Source organism: Phyllostomus discolor, chromosome 3 (genome assembly GCF_004126475.2).
Source record: "Phyllostomus discolor isolate MPI-MPIP mPhyDis1 chromosome 3, mPhyDis1.pri.v3, whole genome shotgun sequence".
NCBI classification, from domain to species: domain Eukaryota; kingdom Metazoa; phylum Chordata; class Mammalia; order Chiroptera; family Phyllostomidae; genus Phyllostomus; species Phyllostomus discolor.
Window position 1 is genome coordinate 195,282,185 of NC_040905.2, and position 23,194 is coordinate 195,305,378.

At 44.3% G+C, this 23,194-nt stretch overlaps 1 protein-coding gene across 2 annotated transcripts; it reads right to left on the reverse strand.

The window, feature by feature from the left end:
- Positions 1-236: 236 nt before the first annotated feature.
- LOC114513303 (thioredoxin domain-containing protein 8) lies at positions 237-23,194 on the reverse strand. 2 transcript variants are annotated; one of them, XM_036022042.1, is made up of 5 exons: positions 23,092-23,194; positions 18,936-19,040; positions 11,253-11,318; positions 1,462-1,527; positions 237-530 (listed from the first exon to the last, which is right to left on the reverse strand). In XM_036022042.1, the coding sequence occupies exons 1-5, from the start codon at positions 23,113-23,115 to the stop codon at positions 468-470; spliced, it is 324 nt and encodes a 107-aa protein (XP_035877935.1). In that variant the 5' UTR covers positions 23,116-23,194; the 3' UTR covers positions 237-467. The 2 variants fall into 2 exon arrangements, 1 of the variants encoding a protein (XP_035877935.1); XR_004902302.1 differs by lacking the exons at positions 237-530; positions 18,936-19,040; positions 23,092-23,194 and adding exons at positions 13,121-13,180; positions 13,481-13,957.

A 23,194-nucleotide genomic window follows, 5' to 3' on the forward strand; every position in this document is an offset into this window, starting at 1 on the left:
CTCTGTTGTGAAGGTCATAACAACATTGCCTGAGGAATGTGCTCCGAGAAAGCGGAAAGGACACCCTGGCAGGGGCGTCCAACCTTGTGGCACCTCTGGGTCCCACTGGAAGAAGAAGAGTTGCCTTGGGCCACCCACTAAATACATTGCAACATGTAATTACAAACATATTTATAATGTTTTAAGTAAATTTACAATATTGTGTTGGGCTGCATTCACTGCTGTCCTGGGCTGCATGAGGACCACGGGCCGCAGGTTGGACACTCCTGCTGAGAATGGGAATGATACAATTTCTGAGAGTTCAAGGCTTTTAAGAAATTTGCACTGAGATTGCGATATGGAATTCAACCTGTAAAGCATTAGGAAAGAGGCCAGACAACATTGCAATATTTGTTGGAAATAAAAACACGGACGCTTTGCTGTGGGCTTCTGGAATGCTGCAAGTGTATTTTGCCTTGGAGATCAGCTTACATTAGTTCTCGAATCTTCCCTTCTAATTTCTTAGCATCAGCTCCACAAAATTCAAAAATCTGTTCACAAATACACAAAGGTGAAATGTTTATTGGTTTAAATACTGTAAAGATGTTAAAGCGTTTAAGAGTTTTGTTCCTGCTTGTAAAATCATCCTCTTTTCATTTTCAACATTGACAAGATATTTTCAATATAAATATGCATTGGACACATTCAATTCATGATGTTTTAATTGTTTGGTACCTTTTCAAAACTGTTTATGCCAGTGTTTTTCTAGTTTTATACAATTTGCCATGATATTCCCCTACATTAAAATCTAAAACATACAAAGTTGTTGAAAATGAGGAAACCCAGTCATTGAAATGTCTGAACTTCTATCCATCGGCATTCAGGGCTTGCTAACTCACAGACATGAGTCCCTGAAGTCCAATGGCTTGTGACTGTCCACTCCCTGACTGTTGCCCAGGTGACAGCCTTGCAGCCAATTGCTTCTAAGCAGCACATTTTCTTTTCAGAATTTCACACCTCTGAATCAGGATGCCTTTCACGGGGGCTGGAATGTTTTATTTGGGACACTTCTCAGGAGTGTATAAAATGACGGTGCAGCGCTCAATGAGCATCTTATATTCGATGAAACAGGAAAGTTAAAGACCTTACTATTCACTATCCTTTTAGTATCAATTATCTGAGGCAGTTGGAAGGAAGGAACAGTGTGGGAAAACTGAAGCTGGGACTGGCCGAAGACTTGATTCTCCAGGGAGGGAGATTTCAGCAGCTGAAACTCAGTGTTTGGACTTTGGGGCGGGGGTTGGACAAGTTTAGGGGTGACTTCCCTGCTCAGTGTGCAGCGGAGAAGCAGCGCTTCCCGCATCGAGTGGTTCTGCTTCCCCAGCGTTCAGTCTGGGTGCTGCCTGCGGGCACCACGGTTCCTTCTGTTCCTTTGAAGTAAGCCCCTGTGTTGTGACTCTGTCTCAATCCCGTTTCACTTACCGGCTTGCCCAGGAATCCACTTCTATAGCAGCAAATTGCTCTTTGGATTCTTGAGAATAGGTTTACCTAAGTGTGGGTGCAGAATTTCATGATTTATCTGGGTTGTCTGGTTTATAGTCATCTCCTCTACAAAAAGTTCTCTTGGCCTTGGCCTTGACCACCTGGGGAGGAGGGTGTCAGCAAGGGTCTACGAGAGTCTCTCTTGCTTACGAGTCAGGTGGCAGCTGGATGGTGGCTCTAGGCATGAAGAGAGTTTCATAATCCTCTGAGGCCAGAGCAGGTACCCAGACAAGAAGTCCTGGTAAGGACATAGGCAGGGTGTGGCCACCTGAATGACTGGACTTCTCAGGGAGCAGGAAAAAGATACTAAGCTTATCTAAGTGACCAAAGTGCTAAGTGCATTCCTAGGAAGCCAGGGATGATGACGAAGCAGCACGTCCCATAGGCGTGGGGAGTTGAGAGAAAGGGGGATGCTTTTTAAATGTCTTTTCACTTGGAGGCAGCAGGACTTCCTGGACAGCTCAATCTGCTCTTAAAGGGGCTTCACCCTCTGTCTCTCACCAACGTGGAGCTGGAAGGCAGGGCGGAAACCACAGTCTTATTCTGTCTTTCCCCACGGGAGCTGAAAGGCAGGTGTCCCTATGTCTGCAGTCCTTCTTGGTGGCTTCTGTCTTAGATTCCCATCCTCTACTCCCCTGCTTCTGGGATGGCTCGACTCAAGTGAAGGAACGTGTAAAGCTCAGCAGGAGAGACACGCTGGCAAGGAAGGGATGGGAAGTTCCCAAGGTGTGTCTGCTCCCCACGACCACTGTCGTGTAATTCTAGAGAGTCCCCTGGACCCCCTGTGGTCTATAGGAGGGTATTTTGTGTATCCTTATGGGAATAACTTCAGTGGATCTGATTGTGCCTGTTTACTTTAGGACCTCCCCCACCACCAAAGGGCATCGTGGCACCAAAGAGAGTTTGGCTCCCTAAAGAAGGGCTTCTCCTCGTGGAGGAGACTGCTTCTCACACAGGGATGGCACAGGCTTGGGGGCAGGGGTGATGAGAAATAGGAGGGCACAGCCCCGAGGTAGATTTCCAGGGAGGGGCGATTTCCATGACCATGGAGTTATGAGAGCTTATGCTGTGACACCAGGACAGCCGCCAAGGGCAGCCAGAAGCCGCAAGTGCAAGAAGAGCCCCAGCTACTATGGAATTGGACTCCTCTTCCCTTTAGATACATGGAACCTTGTATGGGCACCACCAGCCACCCTGTTACTGGAGCCAGGGAACCGAGGCCACATTAAAAAAAATTCATGCGCACCCAGACAACCGCACAAATCGTGAAGCATACAGTTTGGAGGAATATTAGAAAAGAGAGCACATCCACACAACCATGTCCAGATCAAGATACCGGGCTGCACGGGTACCCAGACCCCTTCCTCCCAATCATTGTCCTGGGCCCAAAGGCAATCTCTAATCTGGGTTTATCACCATCAGTTGTTCCGGTCTGTGTTTAAACTTCCATAAATGGAATTCCACAGTAGGTATTCTTCTGTATCTGATCTCTTTCATTCAACATAGTGATATTTACTTGTATAAGTGGCAGCACATTCATCTTTCGTGTCTTACAAATAATTATTTTTAAGGGGATATCTTTGAGGACATACAAACACTCATTTCTGTCGGGCTCTGTCGTGTCCCTGAAGGTGGGATTACGGAGGTCGGCTTCACTAGGAGACACCCAGTGGGTTTCCAAAGCGATGGCATGAGCTGGCACTCTGCCAGCAGAGCCCACGTGTTCCGGTTGCTCTGCAGGCTCGACGGCCCTTGGTTCTGCCAGTCTTTTTCATGTCGGCCACTCTGGAGGCTTCAGGTGGGATTACATTTGCCGCTGAACTCATCAGCTTTCACCTGGACTTAAGCAACGGCTTCTAATTTGTTTTTATCTCCAGTCTTGTGCTCCTTAGATTCCTTCTAACCCTTGAAGCTACCTCCTCCCCCCGCCCCCCCCCGCCAAAACAACGAACCAAACAAACAAAAAACACAATTCCAGGCATGCTATCCTTCCTTGTGAAACTCTTCAATGCTTCTCCATCATTATCAAGCCCAAGTCTCTTACATGGATGGAGTCCTTGATTTTTGCCTTGTATACATCTATGCCACTCTTGACCATAAACTCTAGCAACACTTTCCAGATAAATTCGCTTGACCAATACTTCATCAGTCCCCACTAGAAGCCAGAAAACCAGACAAGATCCCCTCATGAAGTTCGTATGCTAGTGATAACTTAGTCATTTCATGCTATTGTGATATCATGATCAAACAGTTCCTGACACACAGCCATGCTATTTTATTATATCTCTTTGTTTCTTCCCATTTTTCTCACTTGCTAATCCTAACCCTCCTCAAGATTTAACCCATGAAACCTGCCCCGAAGTCTTCTCTGTGATCTCACAGTCCCCTGCGCCTTCCATTATAAACAGATGATTTTGTTATCTTTCTTCCCTATTAGTCCAAGGACGGGAACCAAGTACCTTGTTCCTTCCTCTATGTTGTTCGTTTCTAGCCCAGAGCCTTGCACCTGGGCGCTCTGTGAACGGCTTTAGGCCTGAAGTGAGTGGAGTGAAGCTGATGTCTCATCACTGAAGTTCGGGTCTGAGGCTCTGGGTAGTGCTTAGTCTCCGGCACTGGAAGGCACACACTCCTCACACTGGGACCTCTGTTAGGCTCTCCCTGGCCAGTGCGCCAGAAGCAAATGTTGCATCTGTGTCTCCAGTCTAGCACGGGCGTTGCATACAGGAGCTTGATAAACGCAGTTAATGAAGGAAGAGCAGCTTCCTGATAAGAGCTTATTTCATAAGTAGCTTTTTTTTTTAAGAGAAAATGGATGCAAGGCAACTAATCTGTCTGTTCTGCCTAAAATGTTTTCTCATTTTAACCTGAATGTTTGGCTGTGTCTCTCAAAGGCATCCTCTACTCCGGAGCATTGGAGAGCAATACTGACCTCTGTCTTCTCAATGCCTTCACTTCCCACGGACTGCTGGTCTTCTGCTAAGGATTGCTAATGACATTTATAAGCTCCAGGTCACTTGGGATACAGGGTGGCTGTCCATGCATAACGGAAACAGCCATGTCCAACAGTCAGGTTTTTTGTTAAAAAGGTTTTTTTCCTTGGACATTTTCAAATATACATAAAAATAGGCTCATGAAGTGAACTTCCCCACTTACCTATCCAGCTACAACCAGAGACAGTGTTTTTTTAAATCCTCCATGAAAGTCTATTCCTGTTACTGGGAAAGTGCAAAGAGGCTGGACACAGTGGTCCCTTCCTAACAGAGGGACTTCTGAGAGTGTAAGATCAGGAGTCTGACTAACGCCACAGTCATAGAATAATTATAAAATGTCTTGGCCAGTTGATATGCAATGTGGTTGAGTGAATACTAACATTATATTTGAACCAGCTGCATGAAAGCTCAAAAAAATTTTCAGACATCTGTACATGGTTAAAAACAATAACAACAAAATCCTGGAAGCAATAGCAACAGGAACAGTACAAAAAAAAAAAAAGAAATCTCAACCCACCAACCAACACAAAACATTTTGGGGGGATGTTCGCATGCACAGTAGAAATGTTTGCATGTACAATACAATCTTGTCATTTGTAGTAGTATGATGCTCTTTTTCTTTAGGAAGGGCTTATTTACTAAGGCGGTAAGTCTCACAAATAAGATGGAAAGGATACGTCTAATAAGAAAATTTTAGCCCTGGCTGGCATGGCTCGGTGGATTGAGCACGGGCTGCGAACCAAAGTATCGCAGGTTTGACTCCCAGTCGGGGCACATGCCTGGGTTGCAGGCCATGGCCCCCAGCAACCGCACATTGATGTTTCTCTCTCTCTCTCTCCCTCCCTTCCCTCTCTGGGGATAAATAAATAAAATCTTTAAAAAAAGAGAAGAAGTTTATTAAAAAAATAAAAAATAAAATAAATAAAAAATCCTATCTCCTAGAATCCCATATGTCCTGGAAGCCAGTTGGGACTGTCCAGCTTTTTTTTTTTTTTTTTTTTTAAAAAAGAAAATTGTAAAAGTACCTTAAACTTCTATTGAGAGGTGGACAGTATTAAGCACTGTTTGTTTCTGTCTTGGCCGTTTCTCTGACCGCCACCCACCCCCAGACCCACTCCTCCCCAGAACCATCTGCATCACGGCACAGGTGTTTGTACACTTCCCCTCGGGCTTTCACAACACCCGGGGCAGGCCTTGCACATGTCAGCAGCCCCGCTAAGCTCTTTTGGAGTTGAGCAAAAAGCAAACCAAGAAGTCAGGCAGGGCCTCTTAGAAACGGTCTGTTTCAAACAGCTTGAAATGATATGGGTGTGAATTCAAGCACAAAGCATGTAAAAGCAATCTATTATCTCATTTTCTTCCTAATCTAGACTGGCCTTTTTCTCAACCCATTACAATAGTGAGATTTCAATAAATTATTAACTTACTTTCACTTTGAAACTCTGCCCACGTATGTTTATGAGAACCTCCGTGGCATAAATAATGACTAAAGTGCTTTTCTCCTTCTGTGTAAGAGACTGACACGCTGTTTTGCGAAGGGACTGATAACACCTATTTTAGGCTTTGCAGGGCACGTGGTCTCTGTTGAAACTACTCAGATCTGCTAGTACAGTGTGAAAGTAGCCACAGGCTATATTTAAACAAATGGGTATGGTTGTGTTCCAGTGACACCTTTTTTTGACAAAAACTGGTGGAGGGATAGATTTGGCCTCTGGGCCAACCCTTATTCTCTGCTATCGGCTGAAGTTGCTGAGGACACACAATGAAGCTGCTGAGAGCCAGTTAGCGCCTCCGTATGGCTTCCGGTTGAAGGGAAGAGGGGGCGTGGCTGGAGTGTGGGACCTCATTTGGAGCCACACTGGAATAGGAAAAGTGATTTTGGACTGTGGCTGGAGGAGGTGTCATTCTGCCCATCACGAGAAGCATGGGATGGAACGCAGGAACACCTTTGGAGCCGTTTCCTTCAGTGGCATATACCCGTCGTGTTTCCCCTGGAAAATCTGCTCCCCTCTGAAGTGCTGGGAACGTATGCTTGCTTTTCCCCTTCCCTGACTTCTGTCCAAGTTCAGAGGCGAGCTTCTCGGTTAAATCTAGGTGCAGGAGAGAGCTCATTCCATCTTCTCCCTTTGGGGGGATGTTCTGCTGAAGGGACGGGTCTGCTCTCCTCCCACTGCTCTTCTGGAAAACACATCTGACGGGGGCCTAAGTTCTATTTCCTACACATAGGTCTCGAAGGCTCTCACCCTCTGACCTCACTTTTGGGGATCCATAGTTGTGAAAAGCAGCAATATCACCTTCACCTGGTGGGTAAGTTTCTCTTCTGCTGCCCCAAACCTCCCATAGACGGGTCATCTGAAAGTCAATTTTCAAGGGATCGTGGGAAGTCTGTTGATGTGGGTACAAGCCATGCCCTTTAGTTAGTAGTACATGGCACTTCTGTTACTTAAAATAAAGGTGATATTTGATTTTCTACTTCGCACCATGTAAGAAAAGAGTTAGCACAGCAGATCTGGTAGCTTGCTTCTTGCATGTCTCCAAGAGAACAATGAGAGAACTTTGAAGAATTACTCAGAAAATGTGGCCCTCTGAGTTTTCTGTGTGTTAGTGATTGATGTTTTATTATACGAGGTCTGTCCGGAAAAAGTTCAACCATTGTTCATATAACAAGAATGGTTTGTGCACTGGTGTAACCTGGCAGCCTAAGAGAGTGGACTGGACTGTGCATGTGTGAACAATGACCACTTCACTGTACTAGTCCGTGGGGGCAACAGACATCATTGAGTGAGCATGTGCACTGTGTGGCCGTCCCATTCAAAATGACTGAGCAAGCAGAGCAATGAATTTTCATTAAATTTTTTGTGAAGCGTGAACATTCTCCTGTGGAAACTATTCGGATAATTCCAAAGGCTGCAAATACGGGCAGCTGGTGATCGGCAGCTTCGTCACTACAACACACCTGCTCATGCATCATGTCTCATACAGAGTTTTATGGCAAAAGATGAAGTCACCCAGGTGACTCAGCCCCCCTCTACAGCCCAGATTTGGTGCCCTGTGATTTCTGGCTTTTCCCAAAATTAAAATCAGCTTTGAAAGGGAAGAGATTTTGGACTGTCGATGAGACTGAGGAAAATACAACGGGGCAGCTGATGGCAACTGGGAGAACTGTGTGAGGTCCCAAGGCGCCCACTTTGATGGAGACTGAGGCATCACTGTCCTACACACAATGTTTCTCATATCTCCTTCAATAAAAATCTCTGTTTCTTATATTACATAGCTGGATACCTTCTGGACAGACCTTGTATCAGTTTGGAGTGAAGGACCGCTACTCAGTGGCTTGTCAAGCTGCTTTGTGTAAACATCAGTATTGGTCATGTGAATCTGGCTTTGTTTTGGGGGTCCTGAGTTTCCACCATCATGGCTAGTCATGTAGCAATGGCTGCCTAGCATGATACGTCTGTGTAACCAGTCCCCACACCAAGTCCTCAAACCCTGAGACTCAAAAGGAGATCCCTCAGGTAGAGACATTGTACACATGCCCCTAAAGTTCATTGCCAGAGAGAATATTCTTGTGTGTCCTTGGACAAGGAAGAACATCAGGAGCCCATGCTGAACCTCTCCGGACTCCATCAGTGCATTTCTGGTTCCTGCTGTTTCACTCTCTACTCTTTGCTGTGATGAATCTCAGTTATGAGTACAGGCTGCCATGGAGTCTTGTAAGTCTTTCTGGCGGATCACCTATTTTTCAACAATTTAAAATTCAGAGAACAATGGGGCTTGGCCTAGGGTGTAAATTTAAGGGGTGCCAGAAACTCAGGATTCAAGATAAATAAGAGTTTAACACATTTTTAAAAGTATTAAAAATGAATGCAAAAATCCATAGTAAACACAACACGAAACATTCACATAAAGACAGGGTTCCTTCCACCTTGTACTTGCAATATCCTGCCTCACTTGCCTCACCCTAATCCCTGCCCTGGAGAAAAGAGGTGCACGAGCAATTACTGCCTTTCTGTTGCTAAAGCCCAGAGCAGTGCCTTTGGCAATGCGGTCAAGGTTGCTCCATGGTGATAAATGCTTGCTGCACTTTCCCCGTCTCACTCGGTTCTTGCGTCCTCCCGTCAATTAATCTTTCCCCATGAATCAGCTGCTTATGGGCTGATAGGAAACTCCTTTCAGGGATCTGCACCCTTTGGTACCCTGAAGACCGTGTGAGAGTTCTTGTTTTTCCCTTCTCATGCAGAACCCTTCTGCGTCTGAAACAATCCTTACCAGGTTGGCTGTCATTGGGCAGGTAGTTCCTCCGTGGTAGGATGACTTTCTTTAGATGGATATTGTAGTTAGTCAAAGAGCTTTGGGGATTTCTCATAATTATTATTTCTGAAGTTCTATTTATTTCTACATTTTCAGGACAATAGGGGTACAGGTAGATAGATCCTGGGGCTCTGCTGGCAGCTACATTTTGCAGCGTGTGCCAAGTCCAGGGCAAGGGCACCTTGCGTACATTTTCATGACCATCATTCAGATACACGTGATACAGTCCCTATTGCACAGGGCAGGCCACTGAGCCTCAAGGTGGTTAAAACACATTTCCAAGGTCACTCACTGATAGGAGGCAGACCTGGGGTTCAACCTACAGCTGTCTGACTCCAAAGATGGCAGAAATTAGCTGCAGACACTACTCTTAGAGGGTGGGTCCAACGCTATTTTTTATGAACTTGAACAGTGAGCATTCGAGAGGGTGATTTTTTTCAAGGGCCACCTACCATCTTCCTCACTTCCATTGTCTCATCTACTGTCCCTGCCTGACCCTTGAGGACACCGAGTTGGTGACCCCTGCTTCTAAAACCGTCTTCTTTTTAGTACACAGTGTTGCTGCCTACTTGGGATTCTTTTCCCCTCTGTGCCTGTGTCAAGCAGGGTGCTGGCTGGAAATGACTTCTATGACTTCAGCAAGAACCTTGTGCTCCACAAGCATAAAGGCCAAGTTTCCTCTCACTTAATTGGAGAGCTCAGTTCTTCTGAGTTATTCATTTGTGAATAATCCATTTGTTACTTAGCTATGTAGCCATATCCCATCACTCTTATGAGAAGACTGAAGTGCATTTTATCCTATCAAAGAATGAAAGGTGGGACCAACTGTTGCCAGTGGCCCATACTTAAGCAGTTGGCCAGGACTTGCTAGGTCTTTGTTACTCTACCTTCCCCCCTTCCACGGACATCTACCAACGCTGATGTGGAACCAAAGGTGTTATCCAAGGGAATCTCTTCATGGGCTTCAGGGGCTCATCGAGTACCCTGGTATGATATGTGCATGTCGGTACATGCACACTATGTGCATTTTGCTGGAGAGAGCTTATAGTCTTTACTGGCTTTTAAGAGGGTCTGTAAACCAAATTTATGAACTACTTATAATAGAATACAATATACTATTCTGGTTACAAAAGCCAGCCAACATTTTGAATGCCCCACCTGGAAGATACCACAGGAATGCACTATTTTTTTAAACCACCATTAACGTTACTGGAACATAATGTGATGTCTCAGATGAAAACACTGAGAAATACAGCAGGAAGGAACAAACCCACCTTATTTATGGACTGTAATTGGCTTTGGCTGCCCTGCGCCCTAAAGCTGTGAAACAACGGCAGCTGTTGTTCCCAGGGCATCCCTGCCAGACGTTTAGCCAACTTCTGGATGAAAACTTCTAGCACCGAGGAATGCCCATTGTACACCATGGCCCTGCATCATTGTTATAATGGCTTAATTTATTTTAGTTTTTTAATTTTGTTTATATTCTACACACCTTGAAAATATTTGAAATGAGCTAGAATCAAGAGCAAGGCAGAATAACAAAACGTCAAAAGCATGAGGCCGTGTGGGGATGGTAGTTAGGAAATGCCCGGAAACTGGCTAAGGGAGGCAACAGTGTTTGAGTAGTGGAAGGAACCCTGAGATTCTTGGCAGCGATGGAAAAAGGGAAAACCACGAATTCCCTAAGTCTCCTGATTGAATGCAAGGGAGCAGATGCTATTTTCAAGGGAGGCAAATATTCTCCACAGTCTGTGTTCTAGGAGGAATTACCATAAGGCTTTTTGTACACTGTGCTTTTAGAAAAGGCCTAATGGACTATGACTCTGCCAGTGAGTGGAAGCCTGGAACAGAATAGAAAGAATTTAATCAAGATGCGGTGGATGGAATGGATTTGGAAGGAGAAAGCATCCTTATTTCTGAGGTGGACAAGAAGAAGAAAACAAAAGATGCCACAAAGAACTTCACATGGAGGCGGGGGAGGATGACGGTGCGTATGTTAAACAGCTTCAATCTTCAAGTGAAAACGCAAGAGAGGGAACAGGTCGTTTTATTTTTTTTTTGAAATGTTATTTAACTCTATTGCTCAAGTGTTGTTAAAACTTGTATACATTTGTATGAGAATTTCATCACGTCCTTTTTTTGGTAAGATTCTTTCTGAATGGTTTACCCCAGAGAGAGAGGTAATAGTGGGGTATTTCTTATGTATTTGGACTCCTCAAGTGGTCTGAATGGGGAAATTTATTATCATTCATGCGTTTTTTAACTCCTTGCCAATATGTAAAGCTCAGAAGTAAGAATTACATTGCTAAGTATTAAAAATAAACACAGCTGTTTAATCCATCCAGGATACTCCAGTCTTTTTTTTTCTTTTTTAGATTCTGATGGTTCTGTAATCTATCTCAACTTTGCCAGTTTATCATGGAAACATACCTTTTTGGCTTGCTTGAACATCTGAAATGTAGGTATTACTCTGATGTGACAAGTTTTGGCCAACTCCTAGGGAAGAAAAGAAATGTCACGAAGTCAAAATTTGGTACCCTCTTTTTGTAACAAGCATAGACTTTGGTGACTTCTCAGAAGGCTTATCTTAAAGCTCAGGGACAGATGACATTTTTAAGCTTCTCCTACCAGGAACTTTCTAACGTATCCCCCAAGCTTCCAGGGTGTTACAAGAGAAAATGACTGTTCCCAGCTTTCCTGAGCTCTCTCACCCCAGAGCTGGAGAAGAGGGGTGGGGGTAGGGGTACCGAAACAGAATGCGTTGAATGACTAAATGAGCTCTGCTTAAAAGAACCAGAAAAAGATTGCAGAGGAACCCAGTAGAAGTCAAGATGGAGAGAGAACATTGGGGGGGAAAGGAAGAAGGAAGAGTAAAGGTATCTTTATAACTTGCACTTCTTGCACTTGAGATATGGAGTGACATAATGGTCTAGCATTTTAAGTGAGGCTTAGATGTTTCTTTTTTTAAGCCTACTCCTCTTCACGGCCCATCTTTGTAAAAAATTTGGAGCAAAAAAAAATGTCAACATGTCAGTTGTTTTAATCTATTACAATCTGCTTTCAATGGCAGTTTTTGTTGATCTTGTTTAGAGCTAAAAGAAAATCACTCACAGGATCAACAGAATTGGGCTTTTTCTCTGTGATATACTTGTCACTCATGGTACTAAATCTCTTCCCTGCTACTACCACACTCCCCCCACACACTCACACACATGTGCACATACACATTACATTATAATTTCCATGATAACAGCAATGACAACAAGTAATAAATAAATTACTATCCGGGAAAAAAATTGTGCATTTTGTTTGATCTTAAAAGCCAAAGAGCTACAATTAAAAAGGCAAACAATAATGTGTCAGCGAAGATGTGGAGAAATCAGATGTTTATACGTTGCTGGTGGGGATGCAAAATGGTTCCGCTGCTTTGGAAAATGGTTTGTCAGTTCCTTAAAAACTTGAACATGGAGTAACCATGTTACCCAACAATTCCACTCCTAGATATACCCACGCGAGAAGAAAACATATGAAAGAGCAGAATGGGTGGACCACATGCTCTTTTGCTATTCTAAAGCTCAAATTCTGATGTTTGCATAGGTCACCACTTATTGTTACTTTTCCTCATTACAAATAAAACAAATGTTAGGAAGAATAATACTGTAGCCACACTCTGTGTATAATAAGGCACAATGTGAGGACTTGCGGCTGATTATTTTTGGCGGATGGGGTCAGAAAGAAAGGCTCTAGGGACATGAAAGAAAGATTTCCTGGAATTTCTTGTGATGTTTTAAAAAAACCCTACCCCCCCCCCCAAAAAAAAAAAAGAAAGAAAAAAAGATACAGCAAGAGGTAAGGGAGATAGATTAAAATGTCTGTAATGCACTGAGTTAGAAATTGATTCATAATCTATCACAGGGGTGAAATTCACTTGTTGTCCTGAGCCCAGCTCCAACCAAGTGGTGTGGTCTGCCTCCAGCAACTCTGCTGAGCTGGTTTCTCGGGCAGAGTCCAGGGCGAGTAAGTGGTGAAGAATGTGGGGATTGATTAGTGAAGCCTGCCTTCGTACGAGGGGGGAGGGGCGGCAGGAGAGACCCATGTTTGCTGTTTTTTAAAAGATTTTTTTGTAAGTAATACACAACACACTAGAGCATATGAGGGAGTTTACAACCGTTTACCACAAAGAACTGTGAAATTTTGCTTGACTTTAAACCGACTATAACCACTCACTGAGACAGTGCTCTCGGTGAAGTTACATTCAGATTTTTACGTGCCTACGTGGAAAGATTTAAAACTCTTACCCGAGAATCGTCGATATCCACGTTAGCAAACATTACATTTTGGTATTGCAGAGACATTGCCTTGAAAAAGAAAAGCATAAAAATTCCCTTTTAGCTTAGTGTTAATATTAAATTACACACTAGAGGTGCCTTTTTTGGCAAAAGCAAGAAACGAACAAATGTCCAAGACAGCTAAGCATCATTCTGGCCTTTCACTGCTGCCTAGACCCTGAAGCACCTAAGTATTTCAATGCCAAGGTCGAGTTAAAGTCAACAGCAGAACCAGAGTCTTAAGAACCGAACTGAAGGTTAGAGTTTCAAAGTTGGGCAAGGACACAAAGCGAAGGAATAATGAACAGTATGTGGTGGACCCAGACTTACCTGGGGAGAGGGAAGAAGAGATAGCAGCTTTTTCTGGGGGGAGAGTCTGTTTTCAGTGGTCTGAAAAACACAGGCCTCTGAACCAAATACCAAACGCTGCCTTTACTGTCTCCTCTTGCCAGGCTTTTTGAAGGTGGTGATGCTGCGGGTGGCGGAAGGCTCTAACGGCTGAGGTGTTACAGAATATCTGTGCCGACCATTAGCCTAATTGCTTTCTCCCCCACTGCCATCCCCGGCGCTTTACTCTGCACTGCACTGCGAACCTGCGTTTTCCGGATCCTTTGCCAGCTGTCTTCCAATTAGGTTCTGCCAAGGCGAAGCATTTGCAGAAAAATGGAAGGTGAGAGGCAGAAAAGCAACATTCTCTGCTTCTGTTTTGTTCTGTGTCATGAGCAAACATTTCACGATACAGTCTTTCCTGTAAGCCAGCCCTCAACACCGCCCCCACCCCTCACCACCTCCTGCTCAGGCTGTCTGACCCAGGCCTTAGGAACCGAAAGCGTCAGGCCACCTATATGGTCTGTGCGCCCCACAGGTAACGCTGCCACCAAGGAAAAACAGTGAGTCCACAGAGGTCACTGCGCTCTTCACTCAGCTTTTATTAAAGTAGATTCGATCCAAATCTGTAATAACCTAATAACGCTAATCATCGCTCATGAACAATTAGCAATAACATCACACAAGAGAACCGAGGGATAATGAATCCCAAGGGCCCGGATCAGGGTCTCGGTCCGGGAAGCAGCGGCCAATGTTTTGCAAGGCAGCGTCTGCAGCGGCTTCAGAGTCAGCGAGGGCAGGGCTGGTCAGGGCAGCGGCCTGCCCGTCCTCTCCCTCTCAGCTGTCTCGGCTGTCTGTTTGAAGGCTTCTGCTTACATAGTGTTGCAGGATGTGATGCTCCACCAGCCTTCGATGAATACATGTCTTGTGCCACTTCTGTAAGCACATGCTGGTTATGTCACCCCACTGCGCATGCTCTGAGGGTGGGTTTTACCCCTTGGGTAAGCACGTGCTTCCTCCCACATTGTACTGCGCCTGCTCCCGGGGTTGCACTAGCCCTCTGAGTCATTGCTCAACTGCGCATGCTCCAAACGTGGCTTCTTAGAGGACAGGACAGATACCATCGTAGGACAGAGCCCTGCTCTCCACATTCTGGAAGCGTTTTTGGCAGCGGCTGTGACAATGGTGTTAGTGATGGGGGGGTGGCATAGTGGACGCAGCAGCAGAAACAGCCTGTAACTGTCAGCTCCTGCTTTTGTTTTGTTTTGCTTTTTTCCAGACAGCTGTGTTCATACTTTGACCCTTAATAGCATACTGACTTGTTTGCTTTAGCATCATATTTCAAGCATATCCAGTGACCTATTTCAAATGCGACCTCTCTCTGATCATGGTGTAAGGCAGGGTTCCCCAACCCCTGGGCTGCGAACGGTGACGGGTCGTGGCCTGTTGCAAATGGGGGCTGCACAGCAGGAGGTGAGTGGTGGACCAGTGAATGGAGCCTCCTGAGCTCCGCCTCCTGTTCCCATCTCAGTGGGAAAATTGTATTCCATGACACCCGTCCCTGGTGTGGAAGAGGCTGGAGACCGCCGGTATAAGGTATGCTGAGCTTGGCCAAGGGCAGGCAGTAGGAGATGGGGCTGTCACTGAGGGCTGTGCCCACGGAGAAGAAGGGAGGAGCATGGAGCGGGCTGAGTAGTGGAGACAGCACAGTTCCGTCGGAGGGGTCTCTCCAGATGTTTGTACACAGATTGTGACCGAAGGGGGAGTCCCTTCTTTAGAAACTCATTAAGATGGTGAAATCAGGGGACAATTCTCAGGTGATAGCCACAAAGGCATTCGGAGTTTTAGAGTACTTTTCAGATAAGAAAGTTGTTGATTTTGATCGGCAGCACCTTGATGCCTGGCGGGAAAATGGTGTCACCCATGAACTCGAGGGCGGATGACTTGCTTTTTGCAAGTTTGAAGGTATCTGGATGTTCCCCTGTAGGGGTCATGGCGATGGGTGTGACCTGTGTGGGCACCTAATTCCCAGGATCAGTTCTATTTATGAAGTTTCCAGAGCCTCCCAAGTCTGTCAGGAAATGCACAGGTAGGTGGCAGTTTTCAGTTTTCTGTCAAGTGGCAGCCAGAAGACATGGTAGAGAGATGATTCCGTGCTGGGTCGGAGTTCTCGTGTGGGCATCGTCTCCTTTCACTGTCACTGTCTCCACTCCTCCCACCTCGTACCTCTCTCCCCAGCCCCTAACAACAGCTCTTCCTTCTGCTCTGTTCTTCCTCATGTTTAATGTTACTTTTGGGTCACCTACTCTGTTGATTTTAACTCTAAAATGTCTCCTGAATTTGGCCTTCCTTTTCGCCCCCAGAAACCACCAAATCTCCAAAATAGAGATTATCGTTCAGCTTGGGTTACTTGCCTTCAGTCTTTCCAACCCATTCCTAAGCGACAGTGCTCAAAGTATTTTCTAAAACCCACATTTGATCATGCCAAAACCCTTTTTAAAATTCTTCCGAGTGTACAGCAACTTAGGTTATTGCACAAGGTCCTTCTTGATCTGGCCTCAGCTTCCTTTCTGAAGCTCCTTTGTGTACACTGTAATTAGCCTCAAAGACATCTGCCTTTGCATGATCACACCGTGCAGTTTCTCAACAAATTTACAACCTTTCCCTTTCCAGAAATGCTCTTTCTGGGGAGTCTATGCCTGGTGATCCTCTCAGCCCGGGGTCAGCAGACCGTGCCCTGTAAACCAAAGCCAGCTCTCTACCTGGTCTTGTAAGTAGCATTTGATTGGAACACAGCTTATCTATTCATTTGTGTATTGCCATTGGCTGCTTTTGTGCTACAACAGCAAAGCTGAGTAGTCATTGACAGAAACCATACGGCCTGCAAAGCTGAAGATATTGATTTTCTAGTGTTTTACAGGAAACATTTGCAACCCCTGCTCTCAGTCATCAAATGGGACTGTGGAATTTACTTAATACTTAAAGTTCTAAATGACTTCTTAAAAACCACTTTTTCGTATAATTCACCTTGTTCTCGTTGCAATGCATCCTTTAGCAGAGATGCTATGGGTTGCAGACTTACAGTTTTTGAGTGTCTAAAACACCTTGAGTTCTTCTTCCTTGGGTAAAGGTTTAGCTAGCTAACTTCCATTCCACCTTCCTTCGGAGCCTAGAAAGGACAAAAGGCGACGAATCCTTGGACTCCCTCGCAGCTACAGTCTTGGATGAAAATTGGTTTTACCCGTGAGATGCATGCAGGTAAGACCTGGAAGGCAAGGCAGCAGAAGACAGAAGGCACTTTCTGTTTGTTTTTGGGTGTTCCTGCTAGAAAGCAGGACTGTAGGTACCGGAAGGCAGTTGTGCTGGAGGCAGCAGCAGCCGCCAGACTCGGATCCAGTGTCACCCATTAGCTCCCTGATGTGCAGACGCAGCTGTGGCAGCAGCAGCAGCTTCCCGACTCCCTGGTTGCTGCTCTGTGGTTTTTTTTTTGTTTGTTTGTTTTCTTCCAGTGGTGGCTCCCATCTTCCCATTTTTGATTATGGCAAAGTTAGAATCCCTCTAGGTGGGTCCGTGGTGTTCAGAAAGAGTTCATGGCCTGCCAATCCGGAGCCCATTCATCCAGTCTCTCAGTGATGTTATAAGTATTAGACTTCTTGTATTAAAATCTTTCTGTCCGATTTGGTTTTTGTTTCCTGCTTTGATCTCTGATTGATAAAAGACCTAGAGGAAGGAAAGTATTTTCTCCAACCCCCTTATGTACTATGAGTTTTTAAAATATTACACACAATACATGAATACATCCTCTTGTAAAAGTTCAAACATTATAAGAAAAACAGAGCAAAACATGCACTTCTCCCATTCACAATCTTCCCTCAATCTTTACTCCCTTTCATAGAAAAAATGTTGATATGCATCTTCTGCTTTTTCTCTGCATACATGTGTGTGTACACATATACATATGTGTTTCTATTTTACATAAATGGAACCATATCTATAAATTTTCTTCTATTGTGCTCTTTATACTTAATACTGTGCTATCTTCAAGACATACATGTCTACTTGATTCTTTTCAACATTTTAACAGTATTTCACAGTGTGGATGCACCAAAATTTATTTAAAAACTATGTTTGCATTAGTCAGACTCCAAGAGAAAACAGATGGCACATTCAAGTTAGGATAATTCAGGGAGGTTTATCTCCACAGGGCTACCTGTGACTTACAATAAAGAAAGAGGCAGGGGAAGCTGTAGGAGCCTGGATGCAGCAGCAAAGCTGTTACTACCCTTAAAACCCAAAGGTATGAAGGGAGAGGTAACCAAGCCTCAGGTTTCATTGTGTTTTATGAAATGCCTCTGGTTGGCTGTGGGAATTTGATCAGCTTTGGTTCTGTAACATGTGAGTATATTTATGCTCCTGAAGCTGAACTTTGGAGATTCTCATAAGGTTTTGAGTGTCAGAATAGAGGGGCCTGTCAGATATTTTAATGTTGCATCTCGATATGCCAAGAATTTTAGGCACAGAATAGATGTTCATATGTCATGTAGCCAATTTCTCTATTTGAATCTAAGTTTATTTTAAATTAAATGTCAAAGGTTGTAACTGTGGATAGAATGAACTCAGGTTGATTCAAGAGTTCAAGTCAAAAAATTGAAATATTAGAAACCTCACTGAAAAATAAACCAGATTATTTCCACTTCTGTAGAGAAATGAAAACGTGTTTATGTTTGAAGAACTAGATTTCACAAACTTGACTGTAAATGCAAAACTTCTGCACTTATGGAAAAATGAGAAGAAAATGCCCTGAAGTTTTTCCTGCAGCATGTTATGCTGAAAATTAAAAAGTAAAATGGTGAAAACTTGTAAAATGGGGCAATAGAAAAATTAAATAGATAAAAACATTGGATAGGCATTAAAATTATAATCTGAAAACCTGCCAAAACTTGAACAAATGTATTTGTAGAAAAAAATCTGAATATAAATGTGTGATTATATTCTACTAAGTAGAATATTTTAATAAACTATTTTATAAAGTAGATCAAAGATACCAAAGGAATATGTAAGAGGGTTGAGGAATTGGGGGTAGTTTATTCTTTTATATTACAGTTAAAACCAAGTTTCATGTTTATCTGAAATCTATTCTAATATTTAGAAGTGCTCAACTCAAGAACTTTGGTAAAATGTCCTTATTATGAATAATCCATTCACTTGTACAATTGTCTTCTTTTGCACATCTTAATGTTCCTTGCAGAATTATCCATAGACAAATAGTCTTCATCTTCTGGTGTGTGTACTAATTAATTTGATCTTGGTATATTATATGCAGGCTAATCAAGATGCTTCAACAACTATGATTCCATAATGGCTCATAAGTGCCAAACTTTTAAGACTTTTCTGTGAAAAGTATTTGGGGGCTTGAAATTCCTTCTAAAACTGGAAAACAGAGACTGGTGATACTTACATGAATAAGAGGGTAAATCCTTTTGCAAGGTCCACACCATCTCGCTGAAAATTCAACCACCACAAGTTTGCATCCGGCACTTTTCAGAAATGTTTTGAATTCGTCCTGCAACCAGAATATAAATGAGGAAATGTGCATCATCACGGAAACTCACAAAATTTTACAAAGAATAAAATGATAGGTGATTTCTTCCAAACCTCACCCAGGTTCCCCATTTAATGGTTCTCCTGGTGGCCCAAACTTTCCCAAATGTCCCTGAGGTCATATATGTTTATCTCTTAAGTACATGTGATGATAAATCACCCTCCAAATTAGGAGCCTATTTACCAAGTGATTGTTGGTAACGGTTATTTACCCCTGGGGAAAACCAAGATTAGTCAGTGAGAGAAGGGGGGGGAGGGGGGAGGGTTGTTTAACGTGAACATCTGTATTGAGTTTTCAAACAAGGACCTAAACATGCATAAATAGTGAAATTTAAAAGGAGAAGAATGAATCTAACACCTTGAGTCACTTGTTCTGTTTAGTTTTGGGGAAGTGATCATTATTAGATCTATTGTCATAACCATATATTTAAGGATTTGACACGCTTCCTGCTGAATGTCTTAAGTAAATTTTCCACCACCTGTCCATATCATCTAAATAAGCTTTCCCTTCCTAGGACCTCATGTCACTGTATCCATAATTGCTTGCCGTATCAACAAGATAAACCGTGTAGGTGCATGGTTTATCTCTCTATCAAGCCCCTGCAGAACTCACCTGGACTCACTCCTGTGACCTCCATGGCACCTCCACAGTGATCATGGAATGTGTAGTTAATGAATGAATGGTGTGCTAATATCTAGTGTTCTGGTCAAGATTTGGCTTTCCCTTTCTGACTGGAATTGTAATAATAGTAGTTAACTTACTTTGTGCCTGGTATTCTCTCCCTTAGTCTTTAAAACCACCCTATGGAGTGGGTATTATTAGCATGATCTCCATTTTACAGATGAAAAAAGAAAATTGATCAGTTTTCTCACGGTCAGCCAGCTGGTGAGTGGTGTATTGATTGCTTATCTAGGCAGCCGACTCCGGGGTCCGTTTTCCTCAATTGCTACACAAAGTTTCTCGGAAGTTCTTTTTAGCACTGGGGCTCAGTCTCCCTCTCATGGGTCCTAATTGTATCACGTGCTCATCCCTGGAGCACTCGTTAAGACGGGGAAATGGGATCACCAACTGGATAAAGTCAAGCAGGGCCTACTACTGGAATTAGGGAAGTGGTAGATTCCACCCAAAGGGCCACTGGCTCTGCACTAGGCGAGTCTTGACGTGTTCATTGCCGTTTGGTTTAGTTTCAAGCAGGTGAAGCTGATGGCTCAAAAAAGATATACTTCGTTTCTTTACCAATTTTCCTCTTGGACAGAGATTTTCAATCGGGGCGGCGCAAGGATTTTTAAAACATGCAATACCTGACTCTTTAGTCAGGAGCACTGACCCCTTTTATTTCTCAGATTGTCAGATAAAAAAAAAACATGATAACACCCTACACAGCCATAGCTGACTGGTGTGAATGAATCAAAGTCATACCTGTTTTTGTCATGCAAAAAAAATACATTTTTTGGTATGCTGCAGAACTTGAGCAATTAGTTTATGTGAGCCAGGAGATGAGAAGGCATTGGAAATCACTGCTCTAGGCTATGGGGCAATTACCTTGTCAGAGAGCCACGCCAAGCCTCTGTTTCTCAACACCCTCCACCTCCCAGCAGTTTCTGGGGTGTAAGCTGGCGTAGCTGGACTGATGACGTGGCCTTGGCTAAGTTCTCTGAAGGGAATACCCCCGCCATGCATGTGCTGACTCAGCATGCACCTGCTGGGGCCTGCTCCAGGCCAGCTACTGGACACACTGCCAGGACGCAGCTGTGGACAGAAAAACAGACAGAATGTTCCCTGCCTTCATGGGGCTTATAATGTAGAGGGATAACAGATGGTAAGATCGATGGTAAGATCAATAAGGAAAATATGTAGTGTGTTAGTGATCATTGCTGATAAAGAAAAAAAAGGAGAAAAATGAAGTAGGAAGAAAGGACAGAAGCAGGATTATAGTTATAGTCTGGGTGGCCAAGGCCCACCTCAGTGAGAAGGGGGGTTTGGATAAAGGCATGGGGGAGACAACGGGCCCTCAGGAGAGGGGTCTGAGGAGGAGATGGAGAGGGCTTCTCAGGGGTGGGGAGGCTTCTCAGGGGCGGGCTGTACTGTGAGATTCGCAGAAAATGAAAAACAGAAGCATTAAAAGCATCGGCAAATGTGTGCTGTTTTAAAATGTGTGCGTCCATCAGCGATGTTCAACCTTTTTCATCTCCTGGCACACATAAACTAATTACTAAAATTCTGCGGCACACCAGAAAATATATTTGTTGCTGATCTGACAAAAAAAATAGGTATAATTTTGATGCATTCACACTGGTGGCTATTCACACACACTGGTGGCCTATAAGGGACTGGTTTGTTTTGATCTGGCAAATGTGACTCAGCTCTGTATGGAAAACCTACAGAAGCGAGGTGGTGGGCAGGAGCCAGACCCTCAAACCGGGTTTTCCCGTGGGAATCAGGCCTAGAAAATACATGCAGACTGCTATGGTTTGCTCTTGCTAAAACTCCATCACCCTGGTCTAAAACAACAAATGTGTACTGTCTATCTTCGAGGTAATTTCCAAAGCCTGTGTGAACTTTCCCAAGGACAGAGCTAACCAGCTTTCCCTTCTGCATGTTATTTTCACTTCCTTGATTGTACCTAAAATGTAGACAACAATATTCTAGGTAATAGGTACTAAATCCTTCTTTGATGTAAGACCCGAGAAGAACATAAAAGCTTGTCTAGGTAAGGGTCGGCACGCTCTCCTCTTGAGACAGTGGCCGAGGCACCCCAGGGGCGCTCTCCCCTTGAGAGAGTGGCTGTGCCGTCCCCTTTTTCTCCACAGGACTGCTGTCTCCTGGGCATTTATTCTCATCTTCAGTCACAACAGGCGGACTCTGCTGGCCGGAGGCCACCACAATTGTTGTGTTGGCTGTTGTCATTCTTTAATTTGACAATCTAGGGAAAAGAGGTCAGTGTCCCTGACTCCAGTCAGGTTTTGCATGTTTTAAAAAGTCTTGCGGCGCACCAGGGCGCTGCGGCACAGCGGCTGGAAATTGCTGGCTTCTGTCAAGGTTAGGAGGCAATGCTTCCTTTCAGTCTGGTCAGGCTCATTTTTGTGACCTTCTGCACAGCTGCACTTGGGGAAAATGTCGAAAGTCAAAATCCGAGGGAGCTGGCAACCCAGGCCCTCTGCCCTCCCCACTTTGGTCCATCCAGCTCCTGGGCCTCCTATAATGAAGCCTGGATTCTAATGCCCACTCCACTCCTGGATGAGGTAGGATCTCAGCTTCTCTTTTAGAGCCAATTTTCTCCTTTATAAAGAAAGAAGTATCCCTGGCCTGTCTCTGTATTTAGGTTTGTTGTGGTGATGACATTGGGCAATGGATACCAAGTGGGTTCATGAAAGACCCCTCAAGGATTGTCGATACCACTGGCCACCGTTTTTCCTACCCCACTCCATAGCCGTGTCTCTTCTGTTCTCTTCCCCAGAACAGGATAACTATGCGGACTCTTTGGCTTCCGTAGAATTTCCCTTGGTTAAGGTAGACTCCGTGGGATCGGGTACGGAATGGGATATGTTCGGAGCTGGCCTGGGCTTAGCCAGAGTCAGAGCAAGAAAGGAGCATCAGGGAGGAACAAAGCCCTTCTTCATTCATTTGCCCCTGGCTACTCTGTCAGGGGTGCCCAACCTTTTGGCGACTCTGGGCCACACTGGAAGGAGCGTTGTTTGGGGCCACACACTAAATACATCACGACACATAATCACAAAAAAAATCTTATAATGTTTTAAGCAAATTTACGATTTTGTATTGGGCCACATTTATAGACACCCTGAGCCACTTCCAGCCTGCAGGCCGTGGGTTGGACACCCCTGCTAGACAGTGCCACCTTCAAGATACAGCACAAAGAGCAGGAGTCTTGAAATCCCCCCCTTGCTACAAAGCAACGGAGTCCTGGGTGGAGGGAATCATTCTTAAAGTTGATTACATCTGTTCTCAAGTTGGTCTCTTTGGAAATATTCAACGAAGCCAAATAAATACTTGCCTCATTTTTAATAATCTGCACCATGATTTACACCTGGCAACTGCTGACAAAACTCTCTTGTTGGTTCAGTTGGCTCACTGTAGCTGTCTCTTATTCATGGCAG

Coding starts and splice junctions, on each gene's coding strand:
- LOC114513303 (XM_036022042.1), bottom strand. CDS start 23,115: ATGGTGCAGATTATTAAAAATGAG. Junction 11,319..18,935: donor GGATTTACCCTCTTATTCAT/GTAAGTATCACC, acceptor TTTCTTCCCTAG/GAGTTGGCCAAAACTTGTCA. Junction 531..1,461: donor GTGGATTCCTGGGCAAGCCG/GTAAGTGAAACG, acceptor ATTTGTGAACAG/ATTTTTGAATTTTGTGGAGC.